At 42.0% G+C, this 27,230-nt stretch overlaps 1 protein-coding gene and 1 non-coding gene across 3 annotated transcripts; one reads left to right on the top strand and one right to left on the bottom strand.

Moving 5' to 3' along the window:
- Window positions 1–689: 689 nt before the first annotated feature.
- On the top strand, window positions 690–25,803 carry C1QTNF3 (C1q and TNF related 3). 2 transcript variants are annotated; one of them, XM_004324433.3, is made up of 6 exons: window positions 690–841; window positions 6,817–6,928; window positions 9,021–9,175; window positions 13,824–13,953; window positions 21,749–21,848; window positions 23,393–25,803. In XM_004324433.3, the coding sequence occupies exons 1-6, from the start codon at window positions 758–760 to the stop codon at window positions 23,550–23,552; spliced, it is 741 nt and encodes a 246-aa protein (XP_004324481.1). In that variant the 5' UTR covers window positions 690–757; the 3' UTR covers window positions 23,553–25,803. The 2 variants fall into 2 exon arrangements, with proteins under 2 accessions (XP_004324481.1, XP_004324480.1); XM_004324432.4 differs by having other exon boundaries at window positions 690–1,060.
- LOC117311980 (U6 spliceosomal RNA) lies at window positions 17,582–17,685 on the bottom strand. The gene has a single exon (XR_004526169.1). It is a non-coding gene; the product is annotated as a U6 spliceosomal RNA (small nuclear RNA).
- Window positions 25,804–27,230: the final 1,427 nt, after the last annotated feature.

Here is a 27,230-nt window from a genome sequence, read left to right as displayed (position 1 = left end):
AGGATGTCGTATCTTCATCTGGCAATAAAGCGACTTGGTCCACTTTGATCTAATTTTGGCTTTTGGGAACTCCAGGGAAAAGGAAATGAAACCTGGGATGGGGAAATGCTTTTGTTAAACCCAGAGACTCTGCCCCTGAATCCAGCTCAGTGTTCTGGAGTCACCCAACTGCCTTCTGTTGCCAGTGCCAGAGGCAGAAATGAGTACCTTTAAGGGGCGGCTACAGTGGGGAAATATTAGCTGTGCAATGAGAGTGCAGAGCTCTCCTGATGGCCCTGAACACGTTCCCACTGCCATTTCAGACGGAATTGATGCAGTTAAGCCCGAATTTCCTGGCAAGTCCGGGAGGAGGTTTTTCCAAACGGCATCTTAGACTGCAAAGGCACAGCCTTTCCATGTCTAATAGCAAAAGCAAACCACTGGACACATGCTGCCTGTTTCCAGCTGGTTGTGCATGTTTTCTTCACGCTTTAACAAAAAACGTGCCAAGGTGTGACATTTATGAACCCACCAACTGGGAGCTGTCACACAAATCGTTTTGCCTGTGATGTGGGAAAGTAATGAATGGGGGCCGTTCCGCCCACGGAGGAGCACCGCTCTTCCTCTGGCCTGCAGCCTTATTTATTACATACCGAAGTATAAAACCGCCTGGCCGGCTGCAAGTCTCATCTGCAGCCCTGGCACTTGCCCGAAGAGACCACGGCAGCTGGAGCCCTAGCCATCTTCTCCAGGAGGCTCTGTGGCTCTGTTGGGAATCATGCTCGGAGGGCAGCTCGTCTGTTGGCACCTGCTGGCTTTGCTTTTCCTCCCTTTTTGCCTGTGTCAAGATGAATACATGGAGGTGAGCGGAAGAGCTAATAAAGTGGTGGCGAGAATAGTGCAAAGCCATCAGCAGACTGGCCGTAGCGGCTCCAAGAGGGAGAAAGTGAGAGAGCGGAGCCATCCTAAAACTGGGACTGTGGATAATAACACTTCTACAGACCTAAAACCCCTGAGACCAGATGAGCTACCGCACCCCGAGGTAGATGACCTAGCCCAGATCACCCCATTCTGGGGCCAGGTACTCGGAATTCTCTTTTAAGGATTACTGTCAAAGCTTAATGAGTTTTGTTGTTTTTGCTCTTTTTCCAGCTATGATTCTTAGGATCGATGCTTTCCAGAAGTTGGCTGAGCTGCTTGTGGGTCTCTCTCTCTGGGTTGCTGTGGGATACTGGGGACGAGGCTGGTCTGTGTTAGAAAATCAGCAGAGGTAGCACTGATGGACTGAGATAGAGAGGCCACAGCTGTCCCATCAGAAAGGGGAACAGGGACAGCCAGCCCTGCTCTGCTGTGATTTGGTTTCTTTCTTGCTCTGTTGATGCGGAAAGGAGGAGAGCTGACCTTTGCAGATCTGACCTTTGCAGATAGATCATTAGAGATTATCATCTGCAGATCGTAAGTTGGACTTCGTTAATTCTTCCCAGCAGAGAGAAGCTGCCCTTTGAGTTTTTCACTTGATTTGCGAGTTTACTGTGACATTTCATGCCAGGCTTGGTAATTGGATTTATAGCCCTCTAAGTTGCTAAGTCTCTACGTTCACTCTGTTTAAAAAAGGACCAAAGAGTTAAAACAAAAGCACACTGTGTTTAAAGTGCAGACTTGATTCTGTTGTATGAGTTAATGCCTGATAATCACAGAGGACTTGTGTAAGATGCTGAGTATAAGCACAGCATCTAAGGAAACATCTTTAACTCTTTCAGGGTAGTACGGGAGTGAGTTAAGGTTTCAGTGTAGTGAATGGCAAATTGATGAAACTCATTTTAATCGAAAGCATTAAGAACAGGAAGAAACAGGTTTTCAAGTATGTCTTTATTATTTTTTTAAATTAAAAAATTTTAATTGGGGTATAATTGACATATAACATTATGTTAGCTTCAAGTGTACAACATAAGGAAGAAGCAGATTTTGATTTGTCTTCTAGGTATCAAGCACGTTGAAATCAGATGAGGGGCAAGGAGAGTTATTCTGAATTATATGATCTTTGTTTTTTTTTATTAAACATTTTTAAAAATTTATTTTATTTATTTATTTTTGTCTGCATTGGGTCTTCATTGCTGCGCGTGGGCTTTCTCTAGTTATGGCGAGCAGGGGCTACTCTTTGTTGCAGTGCGCAGGCTTCTCATTGCTGTGGCTTCTCTTGTTGCGGAGCACCGGCTCTAGGCGCGCGGACTCAGTAGTTGTCGCGCTTGGGCTCTAGAGCGCAGGCTCAGTAGTTGTGGCACACAGGCTTAGTTGCTCTGCGACATGTGGGATCTTCCCGGACTAGGGCTCAAACCCGTGTCCTCTGCATTGGCAGGAGGATTCTTAACCACTGTGCCACCAGGGAAGCCCCCTGAATTATATGATCTTTGAACAAATAAGTTTTACTACAAGAATTGACTGCTTATATGCGTTGAATAGGCCCTGACAAAGTCCATGCAGCTGAAATCTAAACCCCTCTGACCACAGATTGAAAGTTTGCGTTGAGACTGGTAGTGTGATCAGACCAAGATCACAGGCAGAAGCATCTGTAGATCTGCGACAAACCTGGGACTTCTAACTTGACCACAAATGCAGTTGCCCGAACTATTCTGTGGGGCCTGGTCAAGAAAAAATTGCTCCTTTGCAGAGCCGTGGAAGAAATGATAACCTCTAAATCCAATCCTGCTTTTTGAAAGCCACTTTTACAGATTGTTCTTTCATTTGACAATCTTTTGGCTGAAGAGTGAGTACCACTCATTGTTTTTCTCAGTGGTAAAGATATCTGTGCTTTTGTCCAAGCCTTGATCTGGACTTTCTACTTCAAAAAATGGGCTCTTTGCTGGATCCTTCCTGGTCATGGCATGTGAGCCCCCAGAGGCAGCAGAAGGCAGATGTAGGCTGTCATCGGTCATCAATTCTTGACTGAAATCCAAATTACGTTTCTATTCCACCCCACCTTCTAGTGCCTCTAGGCATCTAGCATGTGGAAATCAGATGAGGGGGAAAAGAAGCCACTTTCTAGGTTTTCTTTTTTTTAAGCCGGGGGGCTTTCCAACTCCCTTGGGTTCCTGAAGTATTTCCAAACCAGCCCCCAACAGGAGATAGTGAGGAGATTTAGCCACTGGTATTCTAGAGGGTTCAGTACAGCTCTCTGCCAGTGGATACGGAGACCCGCATTGAATTTAGGACTGCTCTGTGCTCCTCCCTCTTGCCTCACTTCCCACACTGCTTCTTTTCTTTTAATCCTCCTTTTCCCTCATTCATCCCTTTACCGATTAATCTGTGTGCTTCTAGTGTGAGTCATGCTTTAGGATGGGGATAAATACACCCAAGCTTCTCTCTCTGAACAATGCTGAAGGGCTCTAGCGGGGATAAATCAACAGGTAATTAAGTACCATGTGATAACAAAGTAATGGCACAAAAGACTATTGGGGGAAAAGGGTCAGAATAGTGGTGGCCGCTGAGTCGGATCTCAAATGATGAGACGAAAGCGTGGGCATCCCCGGAAAAAATAAAATAAACAAACGTGCCACAGCAAGAGCCTTGAGAGGGGCTTGAGTAGTGGGTGTGGCTGGAGAGCTGGGCTATAGGAGGAAGACATCAGTGATTTTAATGCCACCTGATGGATTCCGTTGGCCGGTGAAGAAGCTTAGACCTTATTTTGCCAGCAAAGGTTTGTTTGTTTGTTTGTGCATAGCAGGGAAGTGAGGTGATCAAGTGTGTGTTCTAGAAAGATGACTCTGGCCATAGCGTTTGTGCGGAGATGTGTAGAGGTGGGCTGAGCAGACCTGCGCTCTCTTTTCCTGACATTTTCTTCTCTGTAGCTCTTTATTGTTCGCCTTTATCCAGCTCCCCTCTCTTCCTGGACACCTATCTCTCCCTCTTCCACTTCCCTTCACCTTCTTTCTCTTCCCTCTTCCTTAAGTTAAGGAAGGAGCTGTGGACTGTCTTTCCTGAAGTCATTTCCCAATAGTAGAGCTTCATTCTCAGTAGCTGCCCCTAGGCCTCCATCTACAAAATGGATGGAACTTGTCTTAGGGACTTTCTTCCTCCCATGCTGTCCAATTGCATGAACTTGGTGTTCAAATTTGACCTAATTTGGGGAAAGGAGTTGATAAACTTGAGAGGGTAATATAGAGAACTACCTAGAATGTCATTTTCCCTTACCTGGGAGAAAACTTCTCAATGAACACATCCTGTCCAACTTGTTCTAAGGCTCATGAACATGGTTCCATTTGACTGAACTCTGAAAGACCAAGCCAGAGGGAGGACCATGTTGTGAAATGTCACAGGACAGTTCTCAGGAAGGGGCCACTTACTGACCAGAAGTCTCTCCCTGTTTTGGCGGCAGCGCTATGCTCTCAAAGTGGTCGGGTATGCACCCCATCTCCTGGCGCTAACGCCTCATACCCAGACACTAGATTTCAAAACAACATCTTTCTAAGTCACCATCTGAGGCTTTGGAAAAGACTTCAGTATCCTTGTTTGCATTATAGAGCTGGAAAGAAAATTCATGACCACCTTTACCCTATCCTCTAATTTAGTGGACGAGAAAAATGATGCCTGGGGGAAAATGACTTCACGAAAGTCACACAGACCTATGATGGGAGTTCTGGCTCCAGTCCACTTCTTTTTCTGATATTCTTAGCATCTCAGTTTTTCAATTCTATTTTTAAACCAATGGTTCCACTTCAGTACTTTCCCTCCCTCCCCACCCTTCTCCTTCCCTAAAATTTCTTATTGGCAGAGCTTAGGATCTCTTGGAACTTAAACAGCTGTATTTCATATTAGCAAAACCATACCAGGAAATTACAGAATACCTACTTCTCAGATTGCATCTTTGGATTAGAAGGTGGGGTGGTGCTGTGGTGTCTGACTTTCCAAGTGTCTGAAATCCCTTGTCTCAGACCAATTGCTTTCACTGATTTTCTTTGCCTCTGCCAGTTTTATAAAAGGTTTTCATAGACTCCCATACCTGTGCAAGGTTGGGTCTGGGGGACAGAAGACTAGACTAAGAGATTGCTCCAAATCCTAGCTACTGAAAACTTGAGATTGAGCTCTGAGCCATTGCAGGCAATTGCTGGGACTACAGATGCTGTTCTGCATTTTTTTCTTAATAGCTATAGGTGGGAACCTGTAGGAAAAAGGAATGAGAGCAAGGAAAAAAGCCCAAGTTTATTTTTTGGTTTGTTTGTTTTAATTTAATTTAATTGTTTAAATAATTTTTATTGGAGTATAGTTGATTTACAATGTTGTGTTCGTTTCTGCTGTACAGCAAAGTGAATCAGTTGTACGTATACATATATCCACTCTTTTTTAGATTCCTTTCCATGGCCATGACAGAGTATTGAGTAGAGTTTCCTGTGCTATAAAAGTCTAGAGGTGCAGCTGTGTGAAGCCTTGATACATTGTTCTGCTTGGATTTCTAATGATAGAGAAAACTTCAATTTTGAATGACTTCTTCCTCCCTCCCTTTCTCCCTTTCTCTCTCTCTCTCTCTCTCTCTCTCATCCTTCCTCTCTCACCCCATCCTTTCCTTTTAAAAAGTGAATCCCTTAGCAACAATATGCTATTTTCAAAAAACTTTTGAATTATAATTGGTGTCGAGGAAAGTTTCCACGAGTCTTTTGTAAGCCATCATTAAAAGTTGCCAGTTTAAGGGACTTCCCTGGTGGCGCAGTGGTTAAGAATCCACCTGCCAATGCAGGGGACACGGGTTCGATCCCTGGTCTGGGAAGATCCCACATGCCACGGGAGCAACTAAGCCCGTGAGCCACAACTACTGAAGCCCGCAGTCCTAGAGCCCGTGCACCACAACAAGAGAAGCCATCGCAATAAGAAGCCCGTGCACCGCAAGGAAGAGCAGCCCCCGCTCGCCGCAACTAGAGAAAGCCCGTGCACAGCAACGAAGACCCAACGCAGCCAAAAGTAAATAAATAAATAAATAATTTTTTAAAAAAAGTTGCCAATTTAGAAGAGACTCCAAATTTTATGAGCAACTCTAACTCTTTTGCCATTCAACTTCTGCCAAATCTCTAGCTCCTTGACAGTAAGCACACGTTTTTTAGAAATTTATCATTGAATAAAGAAGCATTGAACTCAGTGTCATATTTGAATACATTTAATATCCATTAAGTACTCATGAAATCTCGGTTCAAATAATGCGTTAATCACTTTAAATTTTCAAGTGGAATATGAAACAGAACAGCATGTTAAAGGTGGAAGTTTAAAAAAAGGGAGTTAAAGTTGTTTCAGGATGTAGATAATTAATAAGAATTTATTGGACTAATGAATACTTTCTTTCCTTTATTTTCTAAGGCAATTTTTGTGTGTTGTGATATAATTCAGAATTTCTAAGAACTCTTTACCCAGTATCATGAATATAGATAGACTTAATAACTATATTTGAGGTTGGTAATTTTTATCATTCGAGGGTCATCTACTCAATCTAGCTACATCTGAGACTGCTGGCAGTTGGAAGAGAAAGGGAGCTTTCTCTTCCTGTAGCAGCAGGAACATACTTCCCAGAAACACAGCCCCAATCCTCCACTCCCACTCCCACTTTCCAAAGAGGCTGTTCTTCTAGTGACTCTCCTGTTTCCTTTGCCTTTCTGATCATCACCTCACCTTAGCTACTCCCTGACTCCTTTTGCCATTGACATAAGATGACATAAGTCACCCCACACTTTCTTTTCTGATGTTGTCATAGGCTGTTTGGAATTAAGCTTACCTAGGGGCTGTGGCCAGAGGAAGCTCAAAAGTTCTAATTACTCATATGTACCTTGCTCTGAAGCTTCTCTTTGTATTTTTTCAAAGTCTCCACAAACTGGAGGACTGCCCCCAGACTGCAGCAAGTGTTGTCATGGAGACTACAGCTTTCGAGGCTACCAAGGCCCCCCTGGACCTCCTGGCCTCCCTGGCATTCCAGGTAAGGATGAGAGAGATGCGTTGTTTCCAGTCTAATTGCACACTGTGCCAAAACAGGAGCCAGGGGTGAAGCTCAGTGAGTTGGGATCACTTGTGTGTGATCCAAAGCTTATGCATGGAAAATCCAAAAGAGAGTTGGGTGGGGAACTGGGCTTATTGAGTTAATGAGGTGGAACTGTGTAAACTATAGTATTTATTATCCATACTGCTTGCAGAATCCCATAGGCATTAGGCATGCTGGGGCCCCAGCTTACAGGCCAGGAGGCCCTTCCCCAGCGTGGAGTCTGCAACCACTGGAGCTGAACAGGTTTATACTCTTGTTTCAGTGTTTCTGCCACCGTGTGCTCCATACAGCGCACCAGATCTAGGCTTCAGGGGATTTGGGAAGTGAGAGTGCGGAGGAAAGCTTGCTGGTCTAGGTTTTAGTCATCTTCACAGTCTCTTTTACTGAGCTACACATCTTTCTGTCTGATTCTAGGTCTAGCTGAGTTTTTCTTCCCTTAATCCCCAGGCGCTTCCATGCTCAGCTGTCTCTCAGTTGACCTTCATGCCTCTCTTGGACTCATGGGGACATTTTTGGGCTCCAGCACCATATGGTGGCACGAGGCACGCTGTAGAGCTCCACTGGGTCCCTCTAGACCCACTGTTCAGCCATCTCTACTACTGAGTGGCACCCCAGACATGGATCATTTGGGGAACTTGCTAGTCTCCTGGGTCAGCCAAGGAAAGGGCAGCCCAGGTGCCCTCTGTCCCAGGACCTCCAAATCTATCTGGGGGTTTAACTGACTTTCTTGTCTCCAGGTCAATTCCTGGGGATATAGAACATTTTCTCAGGGTTTGGCAAATGTCTGCTTGCTCTTCTCTGAGTTACTCCATTGATGTTAATATTTAACAAATAAGGTTTAATTTTTCTTAATACTTTTGAGTGGCTTGTCAAATGAAACCAAATTTAGAATAAGAAAGAGCTCTGTTAGACTTTATGATCAGTAGCTTGGAATCTATGTCACTGAACACCAAGGGCAGCAGGCAGCCCGTACAGTGATTATGGGTAGGGGACTTTCAGATGCCTCTAAAATCTTCTTACGTCTAAACTCTTCTGAGGTCACAGGACAGGCTGGCCTTGGCTACGTGCTTCCCATCAGGAACAGTTTTGTCATGAGCACATTAACTTGTAAACCCAGTCAAAGTTCATTAAGCTGGAAGAATTGCAAGCTCGGTATGAAACCTGACCAAAGGTGGCACACAAAATAAACAACAAAAGGGCCTGGAATTCAACAAATATAAAAATAAAGGGAGAGGTGTAGAAATTATCTCTTAGCAAAGTAAAGTGAAGAGTTGAAATCATGATCCAAGTCTTGCTTTCAAGATTACTGTTAAAATTTTTTATCAATGATTTTACTTTTCCTCCAGTTATAAAAGTAGTTTGTGTTCTTTGTAGAAAATTTCAAAAATGCAGAAAAGTGTATAGAATGACACAAAAATCATTTGTGCTTCATCCACTTAGAAAAAAATAAACCACTGCAAAATATTTTTATGTAATTTGTTCTAGTCTTTTTCCCCTTTGGATAAAACATGTACATATTTTATATTATATACATATATATACACATATACATAGTATCATGCTATCACTATTGATTGATTCATAACCTTTTTTATCTAAAAAGATCATGCTATTAAATATTTTTCTTCAGCGTTCTTTTTTTGTGACTATATAACGTCATTTACTGGGATGTACCATTTTTTAATTTAGCCCTTTCAGTATTGATGGACATTTAGGTGGTTTCAAATCTTTGCTCTTATAAAGGATGCTTTATAATGTCTCTATGCAATTTTTCATCCAAGTCTTGCTTTATAGGTAAAACAGGCTTTGGAGCCTGGAGCCTTAGGAGTATCTAAGGCTGTTTTCAGTGTCCCATTTAAAAGCGATCCCATCTGATGATGTCACCATGGCTGTGTTTGAGCTGGTTTCAGACGGTCCCCTTTTACAATTAAGTTTGTCATTTTTGAAGAAAGGAGCTGCATTTGTATAAAAATAGATGGTGAGTATGAGTGACTGGGCTTTCTCATGTGATGATGTCTGGTTGTTTAAGGAAACCATGGAAACAATGGCAATAACGGAGCCACTGGCCACGAAGGGGCCAAAGGAGAGAAAGGAGACAAAGGTGATCTGGGGCCACGAGGGGAGCGTGGGCAGCACGGCCCCAAAGGAGAGAAGGGCTACCCGGGGATCCCACCAGAACTGCAGGTAAATCGTCTTGGCGCGTCTCCAGATGACCCTCACTCAGGGTCCAGGAATGACAAGGCTTAAGTGCTTCTTCATCCTCAGTGTTGGGTAAACCTGTCTCAATTTGTTCATCTCCACCACAGGGTGTTTGCAGAAGACCTATGCTGTCAAAGTGCTTTGAAATCATTCTTAGGGAGAAATGTACGAAGGGTAAAATTCAACACCCTCATTGGACCAAATTACAAAGCAACCCTGAACATCAGCTAATCTCCATTTTCCAAATGAGGAGACATGTTCAATAACAAGGTTTTTGGCGACTCGAATATGTAAACTTTTAGATGCATAAAATATTATTAAGTAGATATTTGACCATTCCATTTATTTATCAATTTTGTTACATTTGCATATTTAAATTACATATATGGATATTAATATACAAGTAATTCTATCAGATCAGATTTCGTGGCATTAATTTTTATTAAAGGTTTTCTCATCAGTATCTTTATTACTGGAGGCATTTTATTTTGAGTCATGAGACCATATTCATTTCAGCTTAAAGTTTTTTTAATTCATTTATGAGGCTATCATTGGACATTTTATCTCAAGCCCACTACCCATTAATCTGTTCTTTTTTTATATATAAATTTATTTATTTATTTTTGGCTGCGTTTGGTCTTCATTGCTGTGCGTGGGCTTTCTCTAGTTGCAGAGAGCAGGGGCTACTCTTTGCTGTGCTGCGCAGGCTTCTCTTGTTGTGGAGCACAGGCTCTAGGTGCACGGGCTTCAGTAGTCGTGGCTCTCAAGCTCTAGAGCACAGGCTCAGCAGTTGTGGCGCACGGGCTTTGTTGCCCTGTGGCATGTGGGATCTTCCCGGACCAGGGATTGAAGCCGTGTCCCCTGCACTGGCATGCAGATTCTTAACCACTGAGCCACCAGGAAAGTCCCCCATTTATCTGTTCTTTATTTCTCTTTTAAGTAATCTTCAAAATTCTTGTTGTCAGTAACACCTAAAACTTGCAAATGTGAGGTTAGGTCACACCAAGAAAATTACTAAGTCTGGGTTATTTATTTATTTATTTGGCTAATATTTTTAAGATGGATTCTTCCAAGGGACTCCTATCAACATCGAAAACTAGCATTTTTTTATTGCTTGTTTCTAGCTGGTATGTGTTCCTGAAACAGCAACTAGTGATTAAAATTAAGTAACTGAGAGAACATACTGATGGAATCAAATTCATATTTTAAGGCAAGACAAGAAAAATTGAAACATAATTTTTTCTCTGCCCATTTTGGCCTCCTCCCTCCCGTCTAGTGTGCCTTGTGCATCTGCATTATGTATTAACCAGACCTCCCCAATGGTAGAAATAACTGCTCCACCATAAAGATTAATTTCTCTTCTTTTGACGCCAGACATGTAACTCCTTAGAAGATAACATTACTTACTTACAACCTTATTAATGTTACTAGCTATATTACTTGTGTTCTGCCTATTTTAAGATTATTTTTTCTTTCATTACCAGTGTGTGACTGAGCTTCCAATAAAAATAATGATGACTAGGGGACTTGAAACAATTGACCAAATATATAGTCCTGTAAGATCAATGATTGTAATAGTGTAACTCGGGATATGGGAAGAAGCAACAAAAGGGAGCCATTTCCTGGACCGTAACAGACTAGTAAGACAGGTGGTCCACAGGCTTTTGGCTGCTGTTAACTGGGTCTGGTCCAGTAATAGCATATGAAGTGTCCCGTCAAGGAAATCCTCTCCTGACCTGGGAATGAGCATTCCTAGTGCAGTGGGACAATTGGTCACAAAATGCCTCCCAAACCTTGGTTGAAATTAAGAACAGAAGGGAGAGGATTGTAAAATAAAGAATGTTGCCCACCATCCAGTTCTATAAGAACCAAGTCATTACCACTGCAGTCGCTGACCTACAATACACTGTGAAAGGAATTCAGGGCGGAGATCAGGATGAGGCATCTTGTGCTCTGGGAAAACTGACAGCACTGGCCCTCAGACAGTTAGATCTTTTCAGGAGAGAAATTTATGAACCCAGTTTCTTGCATCTTACCATTACTTAGAAAAGCCCTGAAACCATTAACTAAGATATCTGTTCCTTGTGAAGAGCAGTAACCTTCTACCAAGATGTGTGCTTGATTGCATGGACCCCTTCACCCAAATCACATAGATACTGGTTTCTCCCCCTATCCCCACACCTCTTCAGAACGGTCCTCAGAGCTTTCTGAAAGACTGTCCCCTGGGTTATAATCCTCAGGTTGGCTCTGATAAAATTTTCCAATTTCTGTCTTTGATTACTGATTAATATTTTCATGGACAATACTATATAACACGAGAAACTTTCAAAGAACTATAAGGTACAGCCACTCTATCTGAAATATCAGTGGGGGAAAACTTTACCCTTTATTTGGGCACATGTGGTAGTTGTTTGACCTTGGATAAATTCCATCATTTTGGGGGGAATCAAGTTATTTTAAGGGTAAGCTAAGAGATCCTGTGTGTTACTCAACCTGCTTCTTTGGTTTCGTAACGTCTTTTTTTTTCGTAACTTTTTAATGACTGCTGCTTAATAATTTTAGCAACCTGCGGTCTGTGTGCCAGTGTAAATTTACAAAGAAAAGGAGACAGATGCCATCGCCCAGGTCATAGGTACCTAATAAGATGGATGGTTCTCAAAGCTAGAAACTAACCCAAATCTGGGAATGGTTATATGCTAGTTAAGGGGCCTTGTAGTAGCCAGTTTAATGGAGAACACCTGGGCAATTATTACATTTGCTCCATCAGCTTTTTAACCCTAAAAACACGTTATGGTCATTAGGGAGAACTACTTTCACATGTTTTGAAGAAGGCATTAAAGTGGAGACAAGATTGGTCCTGGGCAGATTGTAACGGAGGGTGACTTCCAGCCCCTTCATCCCCATTTCTAAATCTCGTCCTCTGGTGTCACCCCTTCTTCATCCTTCTGTGTCCAGTGCCCTCACACTGTCCTCTGACTGCCCCAATCCTTTCTGTGTTGATTCTCCCAGGCCTGCCTCCCTGTCCACACCCCAAGTCTTCCAGAACTTCAAATTATTTGCTCTCTCTTCTCTCACCCCTCTCCCTTAAAACTTCCATTCATTCAAGATGGATAATCCCAGCAAGTTAAAGAATTTATTGATCTAATTCACACTCAGTTTCAATGACTCATTTGGACAGGGGACTGGCATTGACTTTCAAATGTGACTCTCCAGTGGTGGTACAATTTCCGAGTGTGGGCTATTCCCATACCACCAAGCAATTCTCGGATACCAGCTGGATGTCCTACAATTCAGCTCACTTCTGACACTTAAGAGTTCAGTCCTTCGAGACTGCCCCACCCTTCCCCCACTTTAGGCGCCAATCCAAGTTCAGGTTATCACCTGTGCTTCTGTCTTCCAATGACCCCCCCCCCCCTCGGGTTTGATTAATTTACTAAAGCGGCTCACAGAAGCACTCAGAGAAACATTTTACTTACTTGCTCACCAATTTATTATAAAAGGATGTAACTGAAGAACAACCAGATGGAAGAGATGCATAGGGCAAGGTGTGGGGAAAGGGGTCTGAGCTTCCACTCCCTATCTAAGAGCGCCACTCTCTCCAAATCTCCATGCGTTCACCAACTGGGAAACTCTCCAAAACTTGTCTTTTGGGTTTTTTTTTTTTTTTCGCGGTACGCGGGCCTCTCACTGCCGCGGCCTCTCCCGTCGCGGAGCACAGGCTCAGCGGCTATGGCTCATGGGCTATGGCTCATGGGCCCAGCAGCTCCGCGGCACGTGGGGTTTTCCCGGACCGGGGCACGAACCCGTGTCCCCTGCATCGGCCGCTGGACCCTCAACCACTGCGCCACCAGGGAAGCCCCGTCCTTTGGGTTTTTATGGAGGCTTCATTACTTAGGCAAGAGTAATTAAATCACTAGCCATTGGTGACTGATTCTCTGTCCAGCCCCTATCTCTCCTCTCCTCTCCTCTCCTCTCCTCTCCGGAGGTTTGGGGGCAGGGCTGAGAAGGGGGGGATGGGGGAGGACTGAGAGTTCAAAGCTCTCTAATCACGTGGTGGGCTCCGCAGGGAACCAGACCCTCCCGAGGGGTTTTTCCAAAGTTACCTCATTAACATAACAAAAGACACCTTGATTGCCCTCAACACTTAGGAAATTCTGAGGATTTTAGTTCTCTGCCAGAACTGGGGGCGAATACTAAATATATATTTATTATAAATCATAATATCACAGGTGTCTTTTTGGAGAAAATAACACAGAGCAAACAAAGTTAAAAAGTTGGCTGCAGGACTTTTCGGATCCTTTAGTATATGCTAATGGACATTTAATAGCTATATGTAGAAGATTTCATCCAAATTTTCCAGTATTATTTGATAATAGAATTTTAATCTCTCAGAAAGCACTTTAAAGTCTAATGTTCATTGAAACACATGCTCAGAACTGTTGATATATACTTTTAATGATGCATAGCATAAAAATGTTAGAAATCACCATGATTTAATTTTTCTCTATAGATTAATGTTTAAATTATTTCCAATCTTGCTGTTACAAATATTGGTGAAATAAACTTACTTGTATCAAAACCTTATTTCTCTAAGATAAATTGCCTTTTAATTAACCACCAACTCTTTGCTTAGATTGCGTTCATGGCTTCTCTGGCAACTCACTTCAGCAATCAGAACAGTGGGATTATCTTCAGCAGTGTCGAAACCAACATCGGAAATTTCTTCGATGTCATGACCGGTAGATTTGGGGCCCCAGTATCAGGTGAGAGGTAAAAATAAATGACTGGATTAATCAATTAAGCAACCAAAAGAAAGAAGGAAGGAAGTGGGGGAGGGAGGGAGGGAGGGAAGGAAGGGGGAGGGAACAAAGAAAGAAAGACCCTAAGGGAATTAAGAGTTCTTTGTGATTCTGGTTAAAACATATATATATATATATGAAAAGACAGAGACATTTTTAAAAATGATGATGACTGTGGGCTACTTAGATTATTAACTCATTCAAACTAACCAAATAAAGCTTAAGGGCATAGTTACCTCTGCCTTGAAAAGCCATTATTCTCACAGTTTAAATGTGTCATAACTGAGTTAATCCCCTCTCCTTTGCCACACCCCAAGGAAGGCCGTATCCTTTTTTAAAAACATTAAAAAAGTTTTTCTTGAGTACTTCTGTATTCATTTCCTATTGCTGCTGTAACAAATTACTACAAACTACGCTTAAAACAACACAAAATTATTCTGTAACAGTTCTGGAGGTCAGTACTTCAAAATCCGTCTCACCGGGCTAAAGTCCAGGTATGGGCAGTGCTGTTTCCTCTGGAGAGCTCTAGGGCCTTGCCTCTTCCAACTTTTAGAGGCTGTCACCATTCCCTGCCTATTGGCCACATCACCTCAATCTCTGCTTCCACTGTCACATCACTTTGTCTTCTCAGATTCTGACCTCCTTGGTCTTTTATAGGGACAGAGTGATTACCCTGGGCCCACCTGGATAATCCAGGTTAATCTCCCCATCTCAAAACCTTGAATTTAATCACCCTTGCAAAATCTCTTTTGCCATATAAGGTAACAGTCACGGATCTTGGGGATTTTAGGACATGGGCATACATGGGGGCCATTATTCAGTCCCCAACCACTTTCTTACTTTCTAGTTCACAAGCTGCTTCAAGCTCATATTGCATTTTCCCCTGTCCTAGCTCTGGAAATACCCATTTTCCCAAGGAGTCTTGGGAGACTAGTATTTAGAAACCAAAACTTGGGTGCTAAATGTACTCATCGCTATTAGGAGGTCACTGCTTCTGGGTCCTGTCAATGGACACAGTTAGGAAATACACATGTATACTAATCATGCATGCATACATATCTGTATTTATTTTCCTACTGTCTATCTATCTATCTATCTATCTATCTATGTTGTGTGTTAAAAAACAAACGAAAAAACATGAGTTCATTCTGATACATCTGACACAAATCCAGCACCACTGAGTTCATCCTAGCATCCTCTTTATTTATTTGTAACTTCTTTCTTTGACAATGTGAACCCTGGCTCTCTTAATCTATAATATATTTACTTGTTTGTTGAACCTTAGTATACAAATAAAGTAGTTAAAAAATTGCAAACCCGTGTGCCATGAGAAACAAAGTTACCAACTAGGGTGTAATGTTTGTGTCCAATTTTTTTATTTTTACCTTCCAGCCAAAACACTGTCTTTAAAAGCCCTTAGATCATCTTTTTCCCCCATGCCCTTCAGTTCTGTTACTTCATTCATTTGTAATACAGTTAGATTCATTTGTCATAATCTCATCTTGAGTTTCTCATATTCTAGTTGAGTTTTTAAAACTCTGCAAGGAGCAAAATTTACTCTTTGTGGTGTACAGCTGCTCTATGGGTTTTGACGAGTGCATAGAGATATATCCCCGCCACCATAGTATCAAATGGAACAGTTCTTTCATCCCCCAAATTCCCTTGTGCTATCCCTTGGTAGTCAACCCCTGTGTACTCTAACCCCTGACAATGACTAATCAGTTTTCCAACCTTAGAATTCCAAAATGTCATATAAATGGAATTGTACAATATATACAATATGTCTCTTAGCAAAATTCATTTAACGTTTACACATGTCTATGTATGAATCAATAGTGTTTTCCTTTTTCTGGCTATGTAGTATTCCGTTGAATGGATGTATCAGTTTGTTTACCCACTCATGAGTTAAAAGACATTTAGACTATTGGTGAATTGACCCTTTGTCATTATATAATGTTTCTCTTTATCCTTGATAATATTTCTGAAGTCTCCTATGTTTAGTATATTATAGCTTCCCCAGCTTTCTTTTGGATAGTGTTTTCTATCTATCTATCTATCTATCTATCTATCTATCTATCTACCTCAAATATTACAAATAAGCCAATCAATGAGCTTATTATGTCTCCCACCTTCTCTCTTTCTTAATTTTTAACTTTTGGTAGTTGAATCATTTATACACTGTCAAGGTATAAAACAATTACATTTTAGTTTGTCAACATTACCCCTCCTATGATTTGGACTTACCTTGCAGTTAAATATATTCAATGTTCACCACTAGTCATATTGCCAAAGTCTCCCAGATATCTCTTTATTAGCTAAACTTTATCCTTCAATTTTCTCAAGAAAGCTTATGCCATCAGTATTCCCTGAGACTTTACATGCTCTAAACTGTTATAACCTTGGCTGCAAATAAAAACCTTGGCTTACTTTTCTTTTTTTTTGGTCCTGTTTCCTGGCATTTAGTCTGGAGAACTCTGACATAAGTCTGAGTTTTTTCGTCTCATAAGTGACAATCTTTCTGCTTGACTTCCCAAAGAATTCTTTCTCTATCTTCAAAGTCCAGTGAGTTTTCTAGAAGAAGTGTTAATCATTCTGGGTCAGATTTTCCTGCTGTGTCCTTTCAATATGTGTGTGTAAGCCTTCTTTTTGTCTGGGAAATCTTCTTTGAATTATATTTTAAAACATAAATAAAGTTTTTTCTTCTCGTTGTACTAAGGTGAGGTGGCATTGGGAGCAGTCTGACTTGTGTTAGGAAATTAGGCAAACGGGATATATTGTCTATAGAATATTTAAAAACTGTAATAAAGCCAATGAAAGTTAGCTAGATTTTTTTTATTAGCATCATAGACCAGCAGTTCTAAACATGTCAGAGATAAAATACTCCTCCCCTGTGGGGTGGACGGCTCGCAAGCATCCCCCTGGCTCCCTCCCCCTGCACCTTAGTACACCACTGGTTAACTTTTTAAGAACTCCAAGTATACTTTCTTTGTTTTGTTTTTGACTTTTCTTAGTCTGTCTTCTGTATGCATTATTTTCTCTAATCTTTTTTGGTGCTCTTGACTTCCATTTCATGTTGTTTGCTTTTTCCATTTCTATCCTGCATATGCTTAAAATTGCATCTTCTAGGGATTAATTATCCTTTTTGCTTCTTCCAATTTCTTCCATCTTGTTTCTGTGATCCTTTTTTTTTTTTTTTATGTTTTCTGTGTTTTACATTAGTCATGATGTCCTGGCTTTCAGTTCCTCCTCTTGTCTGGTCATTTCTACCATGGATTTCTGTATTCTGTTTTACAATGTTCTTTCATAGAGGGATTTGCTTCATCAATATATTTCAAACCCATGATGGAATCTTTGCTTACATTTTTCATCTACCACATGATAAAATTTCTTCTTGGTGAGTAATTTTTGTTCTTTTCTACTTTCTAAAATTAACCGATGGTTGAAGAATTTTCCTAGATCAGCTCTATGCAGTAGTTTCTTGGGGAAGGGGAGGGACCCCAGCACACTTCCAGGCTTGGTGGCTTGGTGGTTCCTACCTTGCTGCCAGGGGACTCCCCATTTCTTTGTTTTCTTTCTTCCTTTTCTTTTTTTTTTAAATATGGAATGCTTCACAAATTTGCATGTCATCCTCGCACACGGGCCATGCTGGTCTCTGTATCGTTACAATTTTAGTATATGTGCTGCCGAAGCGAGCACTCTACACTTCTTTTTTGACTGCCCGCAGGGCTTGCCAGATCTTACTTCCCCTACCAGGGATCGAACCTGCGCTCCTGCAGTGGAAGCACAGAGTCCTAACCACTGCACCGCCAGGGAAGCCCCGCCACTTCCTTTAACTACAGCCGCCCTGTGTGGCCACACTTCTCTGTCTCCCCAGACTGCACTGGGTCTAGGAAAACTTCTAAAACCAGCCTTGCACTGGCCGGTTCCTTCGCCTTTAGGAGACTTATATTTGCTGGTAGATTCTGAGATCTGCCACTGTAGGATGGCTTTCCACACCTTCTGTACTTTATCTAGCAACCTTCTCCCCAAACATAACTTTTGCTTTATCTCAGCCCTGCTCACAGGAGCTTCTTTTCAGCATCTATATTTCAGAGTGGCCCTTCTGCATCAGGGAGTGCATTTTTCTGGGCACTGTTTGAGATCTGCTGCCACTTGGCTTCCTCAAAACTCCTTGCCCTCCATGTTGACTCCCCGTGACTCTGCCTGCGGTCAGTGACATGTGACAGGACTTAACTGATATGTTAAGTTTATTGATTTTTTTTTCAGTCTCCTAGTTTTGCAGAGAATGGATACTTTTTTGGTGTTTGTTGTCAATTTTCCTTGTCTCTGTATATGGTATTGAGAAGGAAAAAAAAGAAAATTCGGATGGGTGCAGTGGCCATGTTAGATTTGTCACAAATGCTTTCTTTTTTTCAAATTTATTCGTTGTGTTGGGTCTTCGTTGCTGCGTGCGGGCTTTCACTAGTTGCGGCGAGCGGGGGCTACTCTTCATTGCAGTGCACGGGCTTCTCATTGCGGTGGCTTCTCTTTGCTGCAGATCACGGGCTCTAGGTGTGCAAGTTTCAGTGGCTGTGGCACGTGGGCTCAGTAGTTGTGGCTTGTGGGCACTAGAGCGCAGGCTCAGTAGTTGTGGCACATGGGCTTAGCTGCTCCGCGTCATGTGGGATCTTCCCAGACCAGGGCTCAAATCCGTGTCCCCTGCATTGGCAGGCAGATTCTTAACCACTGTGCCACCAGGGAAGTCCTGTCACAAATGCTTTTAATGTGTGCCTTGATTTATTTTTCTACCCAGCTGAAGTCAGAAATGAACTGACATACGAAGTGATAGAAGCAATCTTTCATCATGCTTCAATCAGCTTTAAATCTTCTTATGTGATTTTCTGCTCTGAAGGCTTGTTATAATTTTCCTATAACTATTTTGTTAAACACTGTCTGTGCCACAGATTACATAGGTGTGTAGATATGCCCAATGAATGCTTCCATTGCTCAATGGCTTTATAATTGAAGCTCAAGGATTTAGTTGTTTTTTAGAATTCTCTTGAGCTGGACATAATTCAGACAATAACAACCATCATTTGACTCCCACTTTACTGTTTAAACCTCATCCAATAGATTATAAAATGGCCTTTTCATACTTCTTAACTCTGAGAGTGATGGGACAGAGAAGGCTGAATTTTACAATTATGCAGCACAAAGACCTGAAAAACAGAGTTCAAATGTATTACCTCTGGTTTTAGTACCTTCCCTTGCAGAGCAAAGCCATGTGTGGATATAATATAGATTCACTTTTGAATTATATTTCCAACTCTATAGTCATTTCAGTTATTCACCATTTGGTTTCTTAGTCTTCCTAAAATGCTTCTGCATCTATTTTTTATAATAGTCATCATTTTTTCCAGGAAAAGTAATATCTTTTTCTGTCATTTTGTTATTATTATTATTCTATTTTATTTTTGGCTGCATTGGGTCTTCATTGCTGTACACAGGCTTTCTCTAGTTGCGGCATGTGGGCTTCTCATTGTGGTGGCTACTCTTCTTGCGGACCACGGGCTCTAGGCGGGCAGGCTTCAGTAGTTGTGGCTTAGTTGCTCTGTGGCATGTGGGATCTTCCTGGACCAGGGCTCGAACCTGTGTCAGCTGCATTAGCAGGTTGATTCTTCACCACTGCGCCACCAGGGAAGTCCCTTTTTCTGTCATTTTGATTCCCACTTTATCTTCTTGAGGCATTGAAAATTGTTGTGTGTGCATGTAATAAGAAGTTTTGTAAAATGTGAAAAACTGCACACATATAAATTACTTTCTTTGAGTCTCTAATTTCTATCTGCCTTTACTTTTCATCTGTGGACCAATCTTTAGGCATATGAATGAACATGACTTATTTTTATATCGTATCTTTTATTCTCAGCACATTGAATATGCAAGCCTGGCACTAAATTAAGCATAATCATAGATCTTTTTTTTTTTTTTTTTTTTTTTTTTTGCGGTACGCGGGCCTCTCACTGTTGTGGCCTCTCCCGTTGAGGAGCACAGGCTCCGGACACGCAGGCTCAGCGGCCATGGCTCATGGGCCCAGCCGCTCCGCGGCATGTGGGATCCTCCTGGACCGGGACACGAACCCGTGTCCCCTGCATCGGCAGGCGGACTCTCAACCACTGCGCCACCAGGGAAGCCCAATCATACATCTTTATTTGGTTCAACTTGACTCAGAGGCAGATGGATCAACATGGTAGCCTTAGAGCTTCTATTTTATTTGATTGCATCTTTGGAAAACAGCATAGAACTATGTGGTGCTTTTTTTTTAGATGTTTCTGGGTTTTTCTTTTACAAAGTCTACTGTGGTCTGACTGTGTCCCCCTGAAACTCACATGTTGAAAGCCTGATGCCCAAGGTGATGGAATTAGGTGATTAGATCACATGAACTCCCATGAATGGGATTAGTGCCCTCATAGAAGAGGTCCCACAGAGCTCCCTAGCCCATTCTGCCATGTGAGGACACAACCAGAAGTCTGTGACCTGGAAGAGGGCCCTCACCGGGTCTTGGAATTCCAGTCTCCAGAGCTGTGAGAAATAAATTTTTGTTATTTATGAGCTACTCAGTCTGTTGTATTTTGTTATAGCAGCTCAAATGGATTAAGACAAGGCCATTAGTTTAAAAATGTAGCATGGAAATCAATAAGAGGTTGATGATTTATATTCATTCATCTTTCCCAAATGCACTCTCAAAACCAAGATCGTTTAGAGTTAGGAAGATTTTCCTTTTCGCTCATCTCTCTACTGTTGGATTCTTCTTAATCTTTCAGTGAAGGTATTTTCTACACTGGCATTTAAAGTGTATCAGGTATATTAAGTTACTTTCAATTAGGAGCCCTAGACTCTTACAAGAAAACTAACATATTTTAAAATATGTTGGTGTTATTTTAATGAAAAGGATTCATATTTTTAGTAGCAAGGTCATGCTGCTGAGTCAAAGTTGAATCTATTTATTGTACATAATTTCACCTACTTACAATGAATAACATGAGAAATTGCTGGAGCTGTTAGAACTGATGAACATTTCACTGTGCTACAGTACTTTCTTATCTTTGGCTAATGACAATGTTGCACTTGGGTCATTTTTTTTTTTTTTTTTTTTTTTTGCGTTACGCGGGCCTCTCACTGTTGTGGCCTCTCCCGCCGTGGAGCACAGGCTCCGGACGTGCAGGCCCAGCGGCCACGGCCCACGGGCCCAGCCGCTCCGCGGCATGCGGGATTCTCCCGGACTGGGGCACGAACCCGCGTCCCCCCCATCGGCAGGCGGACCCCCAACCACTGCGCCACCAGGGAAGCTGTTGGGTCATTTTGTTAGGCCACAGAAGACCACGGGTGCCTCCATGCAGGCCTCTCTACTTTGTCCATATGTGTCCTGAGGAAGGTGTGAATGATGGTTAATCTAAACCTAGGGATGGGTTTATATACTTTGCGCTTTGTTAGGGGCAAGGAGAGGCCATGAGATACAGCCAAATCCTGCCTTTAAAGACTTTGTATTCTTGTTAGGGAAACATGGTCTACGCACTGAGAAAGTCTCAGTAATATGTAAAGCAGTTTGAAGGTGAGAGCAGGTAAAGGGACACTCATAGAAATAAAGGCCAAGAAGAACCTACATACCATGTAGAATAGCAACAAAAGAAGTGTGACGTCATGTGACATATCTCCCCACTATCTCCCAGTCCTCAATGTACAATAGTTAATATAAATGTGGATAAATATCGGCCTCTTTCAGGTGTGTATTTCTTCACCTTCAGCATGATGAAGCATGAGGACGTTGAGGAAGTGTATGTGTACCTCATGCACAATGGCAACACCGTCTTCAGCATGTACAGGTGAGTGGCCTTTTCTATCATAGGTATCCATGCTGCCATTGTTCGCTCAAAGGATGGCCAATGCCAGCGGGTATATAGGAATCAGCAGAGACTGGCATAAACCTTGTTGTCGTTGAGACCTCCCATGTACAATATATGGCCAGATTATTTTTACTGTTTGGGAAGCAGTGAATCTGATAAACTTGATCATAAGCAGGTTGATAAGAGGTCTTGAACTAATTACTAGCAACACTCCCCATAACTAGTCATTTGTATTCTTTTCTCAACTCATTCTTTCTTTCCTTCCCTCTCAGCCTTTTCTTCTCCTTTCCTACTCTCCGCCCCCTTTGCCTAGAGTTTAGTCCTTTTGATGGCCTTCTCTATCATCCCTGGAGCTGGCGGTTCAAGAGTTGCGAGCTGGTTTCCTTCTTTAGGCAGTGTTGTGGCTCTGATGTTTACCTTAGCAACCTGGCCCTTAGGCATCTTGGAAAAAAGTTCATTTAAAAAAGAAATATTGCAATTTGCTCTGATATAAGCTTAAGATGTAGGGAAGAGAGGCCAACACCTTTCCCATAATTAAATAAATGGGTATTGTGAAACTGTGAAAAACTTCGTGGTTGTTATCTTTTCTCGGTTATTTTTGATGACTTGTGGGGATTGCCATATTTTTTTCTTTTGGACCCTGGCCTCTAGTAAGAGGCTTTGAAAAGCCAAAAGAGAAAAAGATGAGTTAGGTAGGTGAAATGCTGCAACAAAGAGATCCAGAATATTGTGGCTCGAACACACTACAACTCAATTTTTCTTGCCTGGTTTCAGGTTGGGGAAGGATGGGGTGGAAAGGGTGGAGGAGGGAATTGTGTGGAGTTTGGAAGGAGGGTTGCTCCACCAGGTTTCTGAGGGTTGTGGGCTGGTGAAAGCATTTCTGCCATCTATAAAACTGACTCCCAAATTCTCACATCATTGTCATTGCCACAGTCAGAAGGAGGAAAGAACAACAAGCTTGTGGACACTTTTATGCATCAGGCGTTCTATTCCAAGTCATCAGGTTTTCCTAAACGTTTTGCTCTAGCATGACAGGGATCTCCAACTTTCAAGCCCACGATATCTGATATCTGTTTCCTCACCGCTCTCTGCCTGACCATGAGCCGATGAAACAGGTTTTAGTGCAATACGGCAGCACCCTTCTTTAGAACCAAATTCTAAATTAGTTAAGGTGGACTGAACTGCTATAACATTGGTCCAAGGGCTTGAACATGATAGAAATTCCTTTTCTTCAAACACTCGGGCTTCAACAGATGGCTTCCAAGGTCACGCTGATCATTGTCATTAGCATTCCACACAGTCATAATGAGGAAGGAGCAGGGGGGCTGTTTGTGAGAGCTGTATTGGTGAATCCTATATATAAGTGGCACATGTCATTTCTGTTCACATGGCATTTAGAGAATTTAATCCCAGGACTATACGTAATTGTATGAGACTCCGGAAGAGAAGGGAGGACGGATTTTGGTAAAGAGCTGGCTGTTTACTGCAAAGACTAAGTAGTTGGTGCCTTTTTTTCTTTCTAGTTATGAAACAAAGGGGAAATCAGATACATCCAGCAACCATGCAGTGCTGAAACTGGCCAAAGGGGATGAGGTTTGGCTGAGAATGGGCAATGGCGCTCTTCACGGGGACCACCAGCGCTTCTCCACCTTTGCAGGCTTCCTGCTCTTTGAAACTAAGTAAAAGTATGAATAGACCAGCTCCACTTTTGGGAAGACTTATAGCTGAGCTGGTATTGTCATGATGAGGGACTTTAGATTTGATGGTTCTACATGTTGTATTAAAAAAAATTTTTTATTGGTTACATTGCTAATCATACTACAGGTACATCAGTAATGTGGGATGACTCAGGAGCTCAGAAGAAGAAACCACAAAACAGTCTTCCCAAGTGACCTTGACTAATATACCCGGCAACCTTTATCACTCTTTCCTAGGCACCTAAAAGAGAGTTCCCTTCTTGATACAGGTTGGAAATAATTGTTCCCATCAGAGAAGTCATTTGCAAAGAGTATTGGTGGCTCTAATAGCAACATTCAGGAACCCCTGAGGGTCTGGGTTCCTCATTCTTTTATTTATTATTATTATTTTTTTGGTACGCGGGCCTCTCACTGTTGTGGCCTCTCCCATTGCGGAGCACAGGCTCCGGACGCGCAGGCTCAGAGGCCATGACTCACGGGCCCAGCCACTCTGCGGCACGTGGGATCTTCCTGGACCGGGGCATAAACCCATGTCCCCTGCATCGGCAGGCGGACTCTCAACCACTGCGCCACCAGGGAAGCCCTGGGTTCCTCATTCTTTACAACGTTTCAGAGAACAGGATGCAGTGATTATGATGGGGCCAAGGAAAGAATAGGGGGCACTTGCCTGGATCAAGGTACCAGAAATATTTGTAAAGTCTAGACTGGGAAGTAACACTTTGATCCAGTGGGTCAATATTCATGGATAAAGTATAGATATTTTTTAAGTAATTCCAGATAGCTTTAAGATAGCAGAAGTATTCACAATTCTCAGAAATAATTGACGACTCCTTTTTTTTATAAGGATAATGCTATAATTAAATCTTGACTTCTAATGGCTTATATTTTTGGAAATAGAATTTTCCTGTGATCCAGAATTGGGCTTGCCAGATCTGGATTATCAGATTGACTCTTTTCCTTTGCATCTCTTACATTACAGCAGAGCTTTGTTGACTTTGGCCTGCAGTGAGTGTAGGTCCATACAGTACGGATATAATCACCCACTTTTCTATCAGCTTAGAAATTACCCTAGTATACTATACACACACTGACATGGCATGTTTAAGGAGCTGTAAACCCAAACATATACAGCCAAACTAAGTATACAAAATATAAGGGTATTTCACTTAGGAGACATATAATAAAATTGCTTAATCTTTTTAAAAAATAAAAAATTATATGGGAATTGCCTGGTGGCCCAGTGGTTAGGACTCGGTGCTTTCACTGCCACAGCCCGGATTCAATCCCTTGGTCACGGAACTAAGATCCCGCAAGCTGCAAAGCGCAGGCAAAAAATAAAAAAATCTGTATATTTAAAAAAAATTAGGTGACTTCTTTGATTACCATATTTAATCAATATTCACAGAGCAGCTGTGCCACTTGACTTTTGCCTATGCCTCCCCAAAAATCAATTCTCAAAGGATTAAGTTTGCCACCAAAAAGATACTCATGAGAATGTGCCGTAAGTTCTGATGACAGTACCCCAAATTGGTTTACTTTAAGCAAAGAATCATTGGAATATGCGTTTACCTTGACGTTGAATCATATTTAAAATGCACTACATTTGTTAGATGTCCATCTAACAAATATTACATAATGAATTCCCTTAGAAGTAATGAGCCCTTAATTCCTGTTACAGTTTGAACTTCCACAAAGGCTTTTGAACTATGTGTTTACTTGTATCTTGTATTGATTACCCCCTATAGCTAGAAGCAGAGATAATGAATTAGAGCTGCCCTTTTAGCTAATAATGTGTTCCACATTCATGCCAGTCTTTGACCCTTTCCTTTTGATCTACAAATATTTTGAAACTCTTCCTGAATCCATATACAATGCTATTTTAAAGTGAATGGATGTTAGTTACAATGTGCTTGACTGGTAATGTTTTTGTGGTTTTGTGTCTATTCTCCCTCCCCCACCCCACCTCGGTATAGGGTCATGGGGTTGAAGTTTACTCTTACCAAATGTCATAACTTTCCTAGAAGTGCATTGCCAATAGATAACTGAATATTGCATGTTGCCCAAAAGGACTTCATATCTAAAGAGCATGCATTACTAATAAAGTGACTTAGAGTAAGATATTGGCCTGGCTTTAGATAAAACTGAAGCAAGAAAACTGTAATAAGCATTATATGGAAATAAACCCACTTTTGTGAAATGTTTCTAGAATGTTTTTAATAAAGTTGAATAGTCATACAATTATAAGTCACTATGGTTTGTTAACACAAAGTTAAAATATTTTCATGCAGATGATGTAAACAGCCATACAATCGATGGTGTGGGCACAGAACAGGGTTACCGTCTACAGAAAACTCTACTTTTCAGTTATTCTATTGTTCTAACTTCAACCCTCTGGGTCTTTAAGACTCCGATGTTTAGAGGGTCCTGTGATGAAATCAGCATCCCTGAGGGGAAGGGACCTTCATCACACACTTGAAGTCTTTCTATGTTGATGCCTAAATTCCAGTTTTCACCTTGGTAGAGACACCCAAGATCTGGTTGCAGGCAGGTAGAAAGCACTTTGGGCTGGCAAATAAGTCCCAAGTGTGAAGAAGAGTGGGTAGTAAGGATGGTGGGAGAAGGCCAAGGTAATTATCATAGATTCATAATTTCACCAACGACCAGAGTTATATCTGGAAGACTGATTTTACGAGTCTTCCTAAAACTGAGGCTCTGAAAAGGAGACAGTAGGTAGGGGTCATGGGAAATTTAAATATATCATCTAAGCAGCCAACTTTAAAATTCTAAACCCCCAATGAAAGCAAACTCTACAAATGAAACACATGGGTGTATGCCTGCTGCAGAAATGCAGTACAGGGTAGAATAGCTTCACATAATGATTAGGTTGGGTGATTTTCCAGTGTAGAAAAGGCTACGTTTGAACCTTGGACAACGAATAACTTATACTGAAGGAATTTTATTGAGCATATTGTGAGTAAAAGCCGAAGTCAATAATATTCAAACAGAGGATAGAATGATCAAATGTAAACTACAAAGGGCCTGGCTGGAATTGATAAACATCTACTCTGTGCAAAGGTACTGTGGTATTCCAGGAGTGACTCAGCATTTAAAGTACAAGTCTTACCTTCCATGAGTTTTCAACTCAGTGAAGGAAGATAAGTAAAAAGAGGAAAGTGCATGGATGTGTGGATAAAGAATACCAGAATATCACTTGCCACATCAGTAAACAAAGGGTATTGCAGCCATCAGGCCATCAGCTACTGCAGCTGTGAGCTGTGAGGGGACTCCGGATGGAGAAAAACAGGATCCTGGCCCCAGATAGCTAAGGTGCACATCAAAGGCACCTGTCACCTGCAGATGCCCAGGTGTTACCGGACTTTCCCCCAGTTTTCTAGGAAGGGAGGATGGGAACTCAGCCCTATTAGAAACTAGAAACCAGACACCAGACCAGAATTCGAGTTCTCTGCCCACCAGAGGTGATCAGGCTCCATCCCTCAGGTCAGGCTGAGGCCCTTCAACCAGACTCCTGCGTCCAGGACCAGGACAGAAGAAAAAAGGGTAGGATAGGAGGGGTTGGAAAGAGGAAAGGGAGAGGGAAGGGGAAAGAGGTCAATAAAGTTCCTTACCCAGAGTTCCTTGTCGGGGCTCTCTGGCCAGTCGTCTG

This window comes from Tursiops truncatus, chromosome 3, assembly GCF_011762595.2.
Source record: "Tursiops truncatus isolate mTurTru1 chromosome 3, mTurTru1.mat.Y, whole genome shotgun sequence".
Classification (NCBI taxonomy): Eukaryota; Metazoa; Chordata; class Mammalia; order Artiodactyla; family Delphinidae; genus Tursiops; species Tursiops truncatus.
Note: the sequence above shows the minus strand (reverse complement) of the source record. Positions and strands in the feature narration are given on the sequence as shown.

Bases quoted from the DNA above. Each gene is read 5' to 3' on its own strand.
- C1QTNF3 (XM_004324432.4), top strand. From the start codon at position 758: ATGCTCGGAGGGCAGCTCGTCTGTTGGCACCTGCTGGCTTTGCTTTTC. The intron at 1,061-6,816 runs GTACTCGGAATT...ATTTTTTCAAAG, and splicing joins TCACCCCATTCTGGGGCCAG to TCTCCACAAACTGGAGGACT. The intron at 21,849-23,392 runs GTGAGTGGCCTT...TTTTCTTTCTAG, and splicing joins ACCGTCTTCAGCATGTACAG to TTATGAAACAAAGGGGAAAT.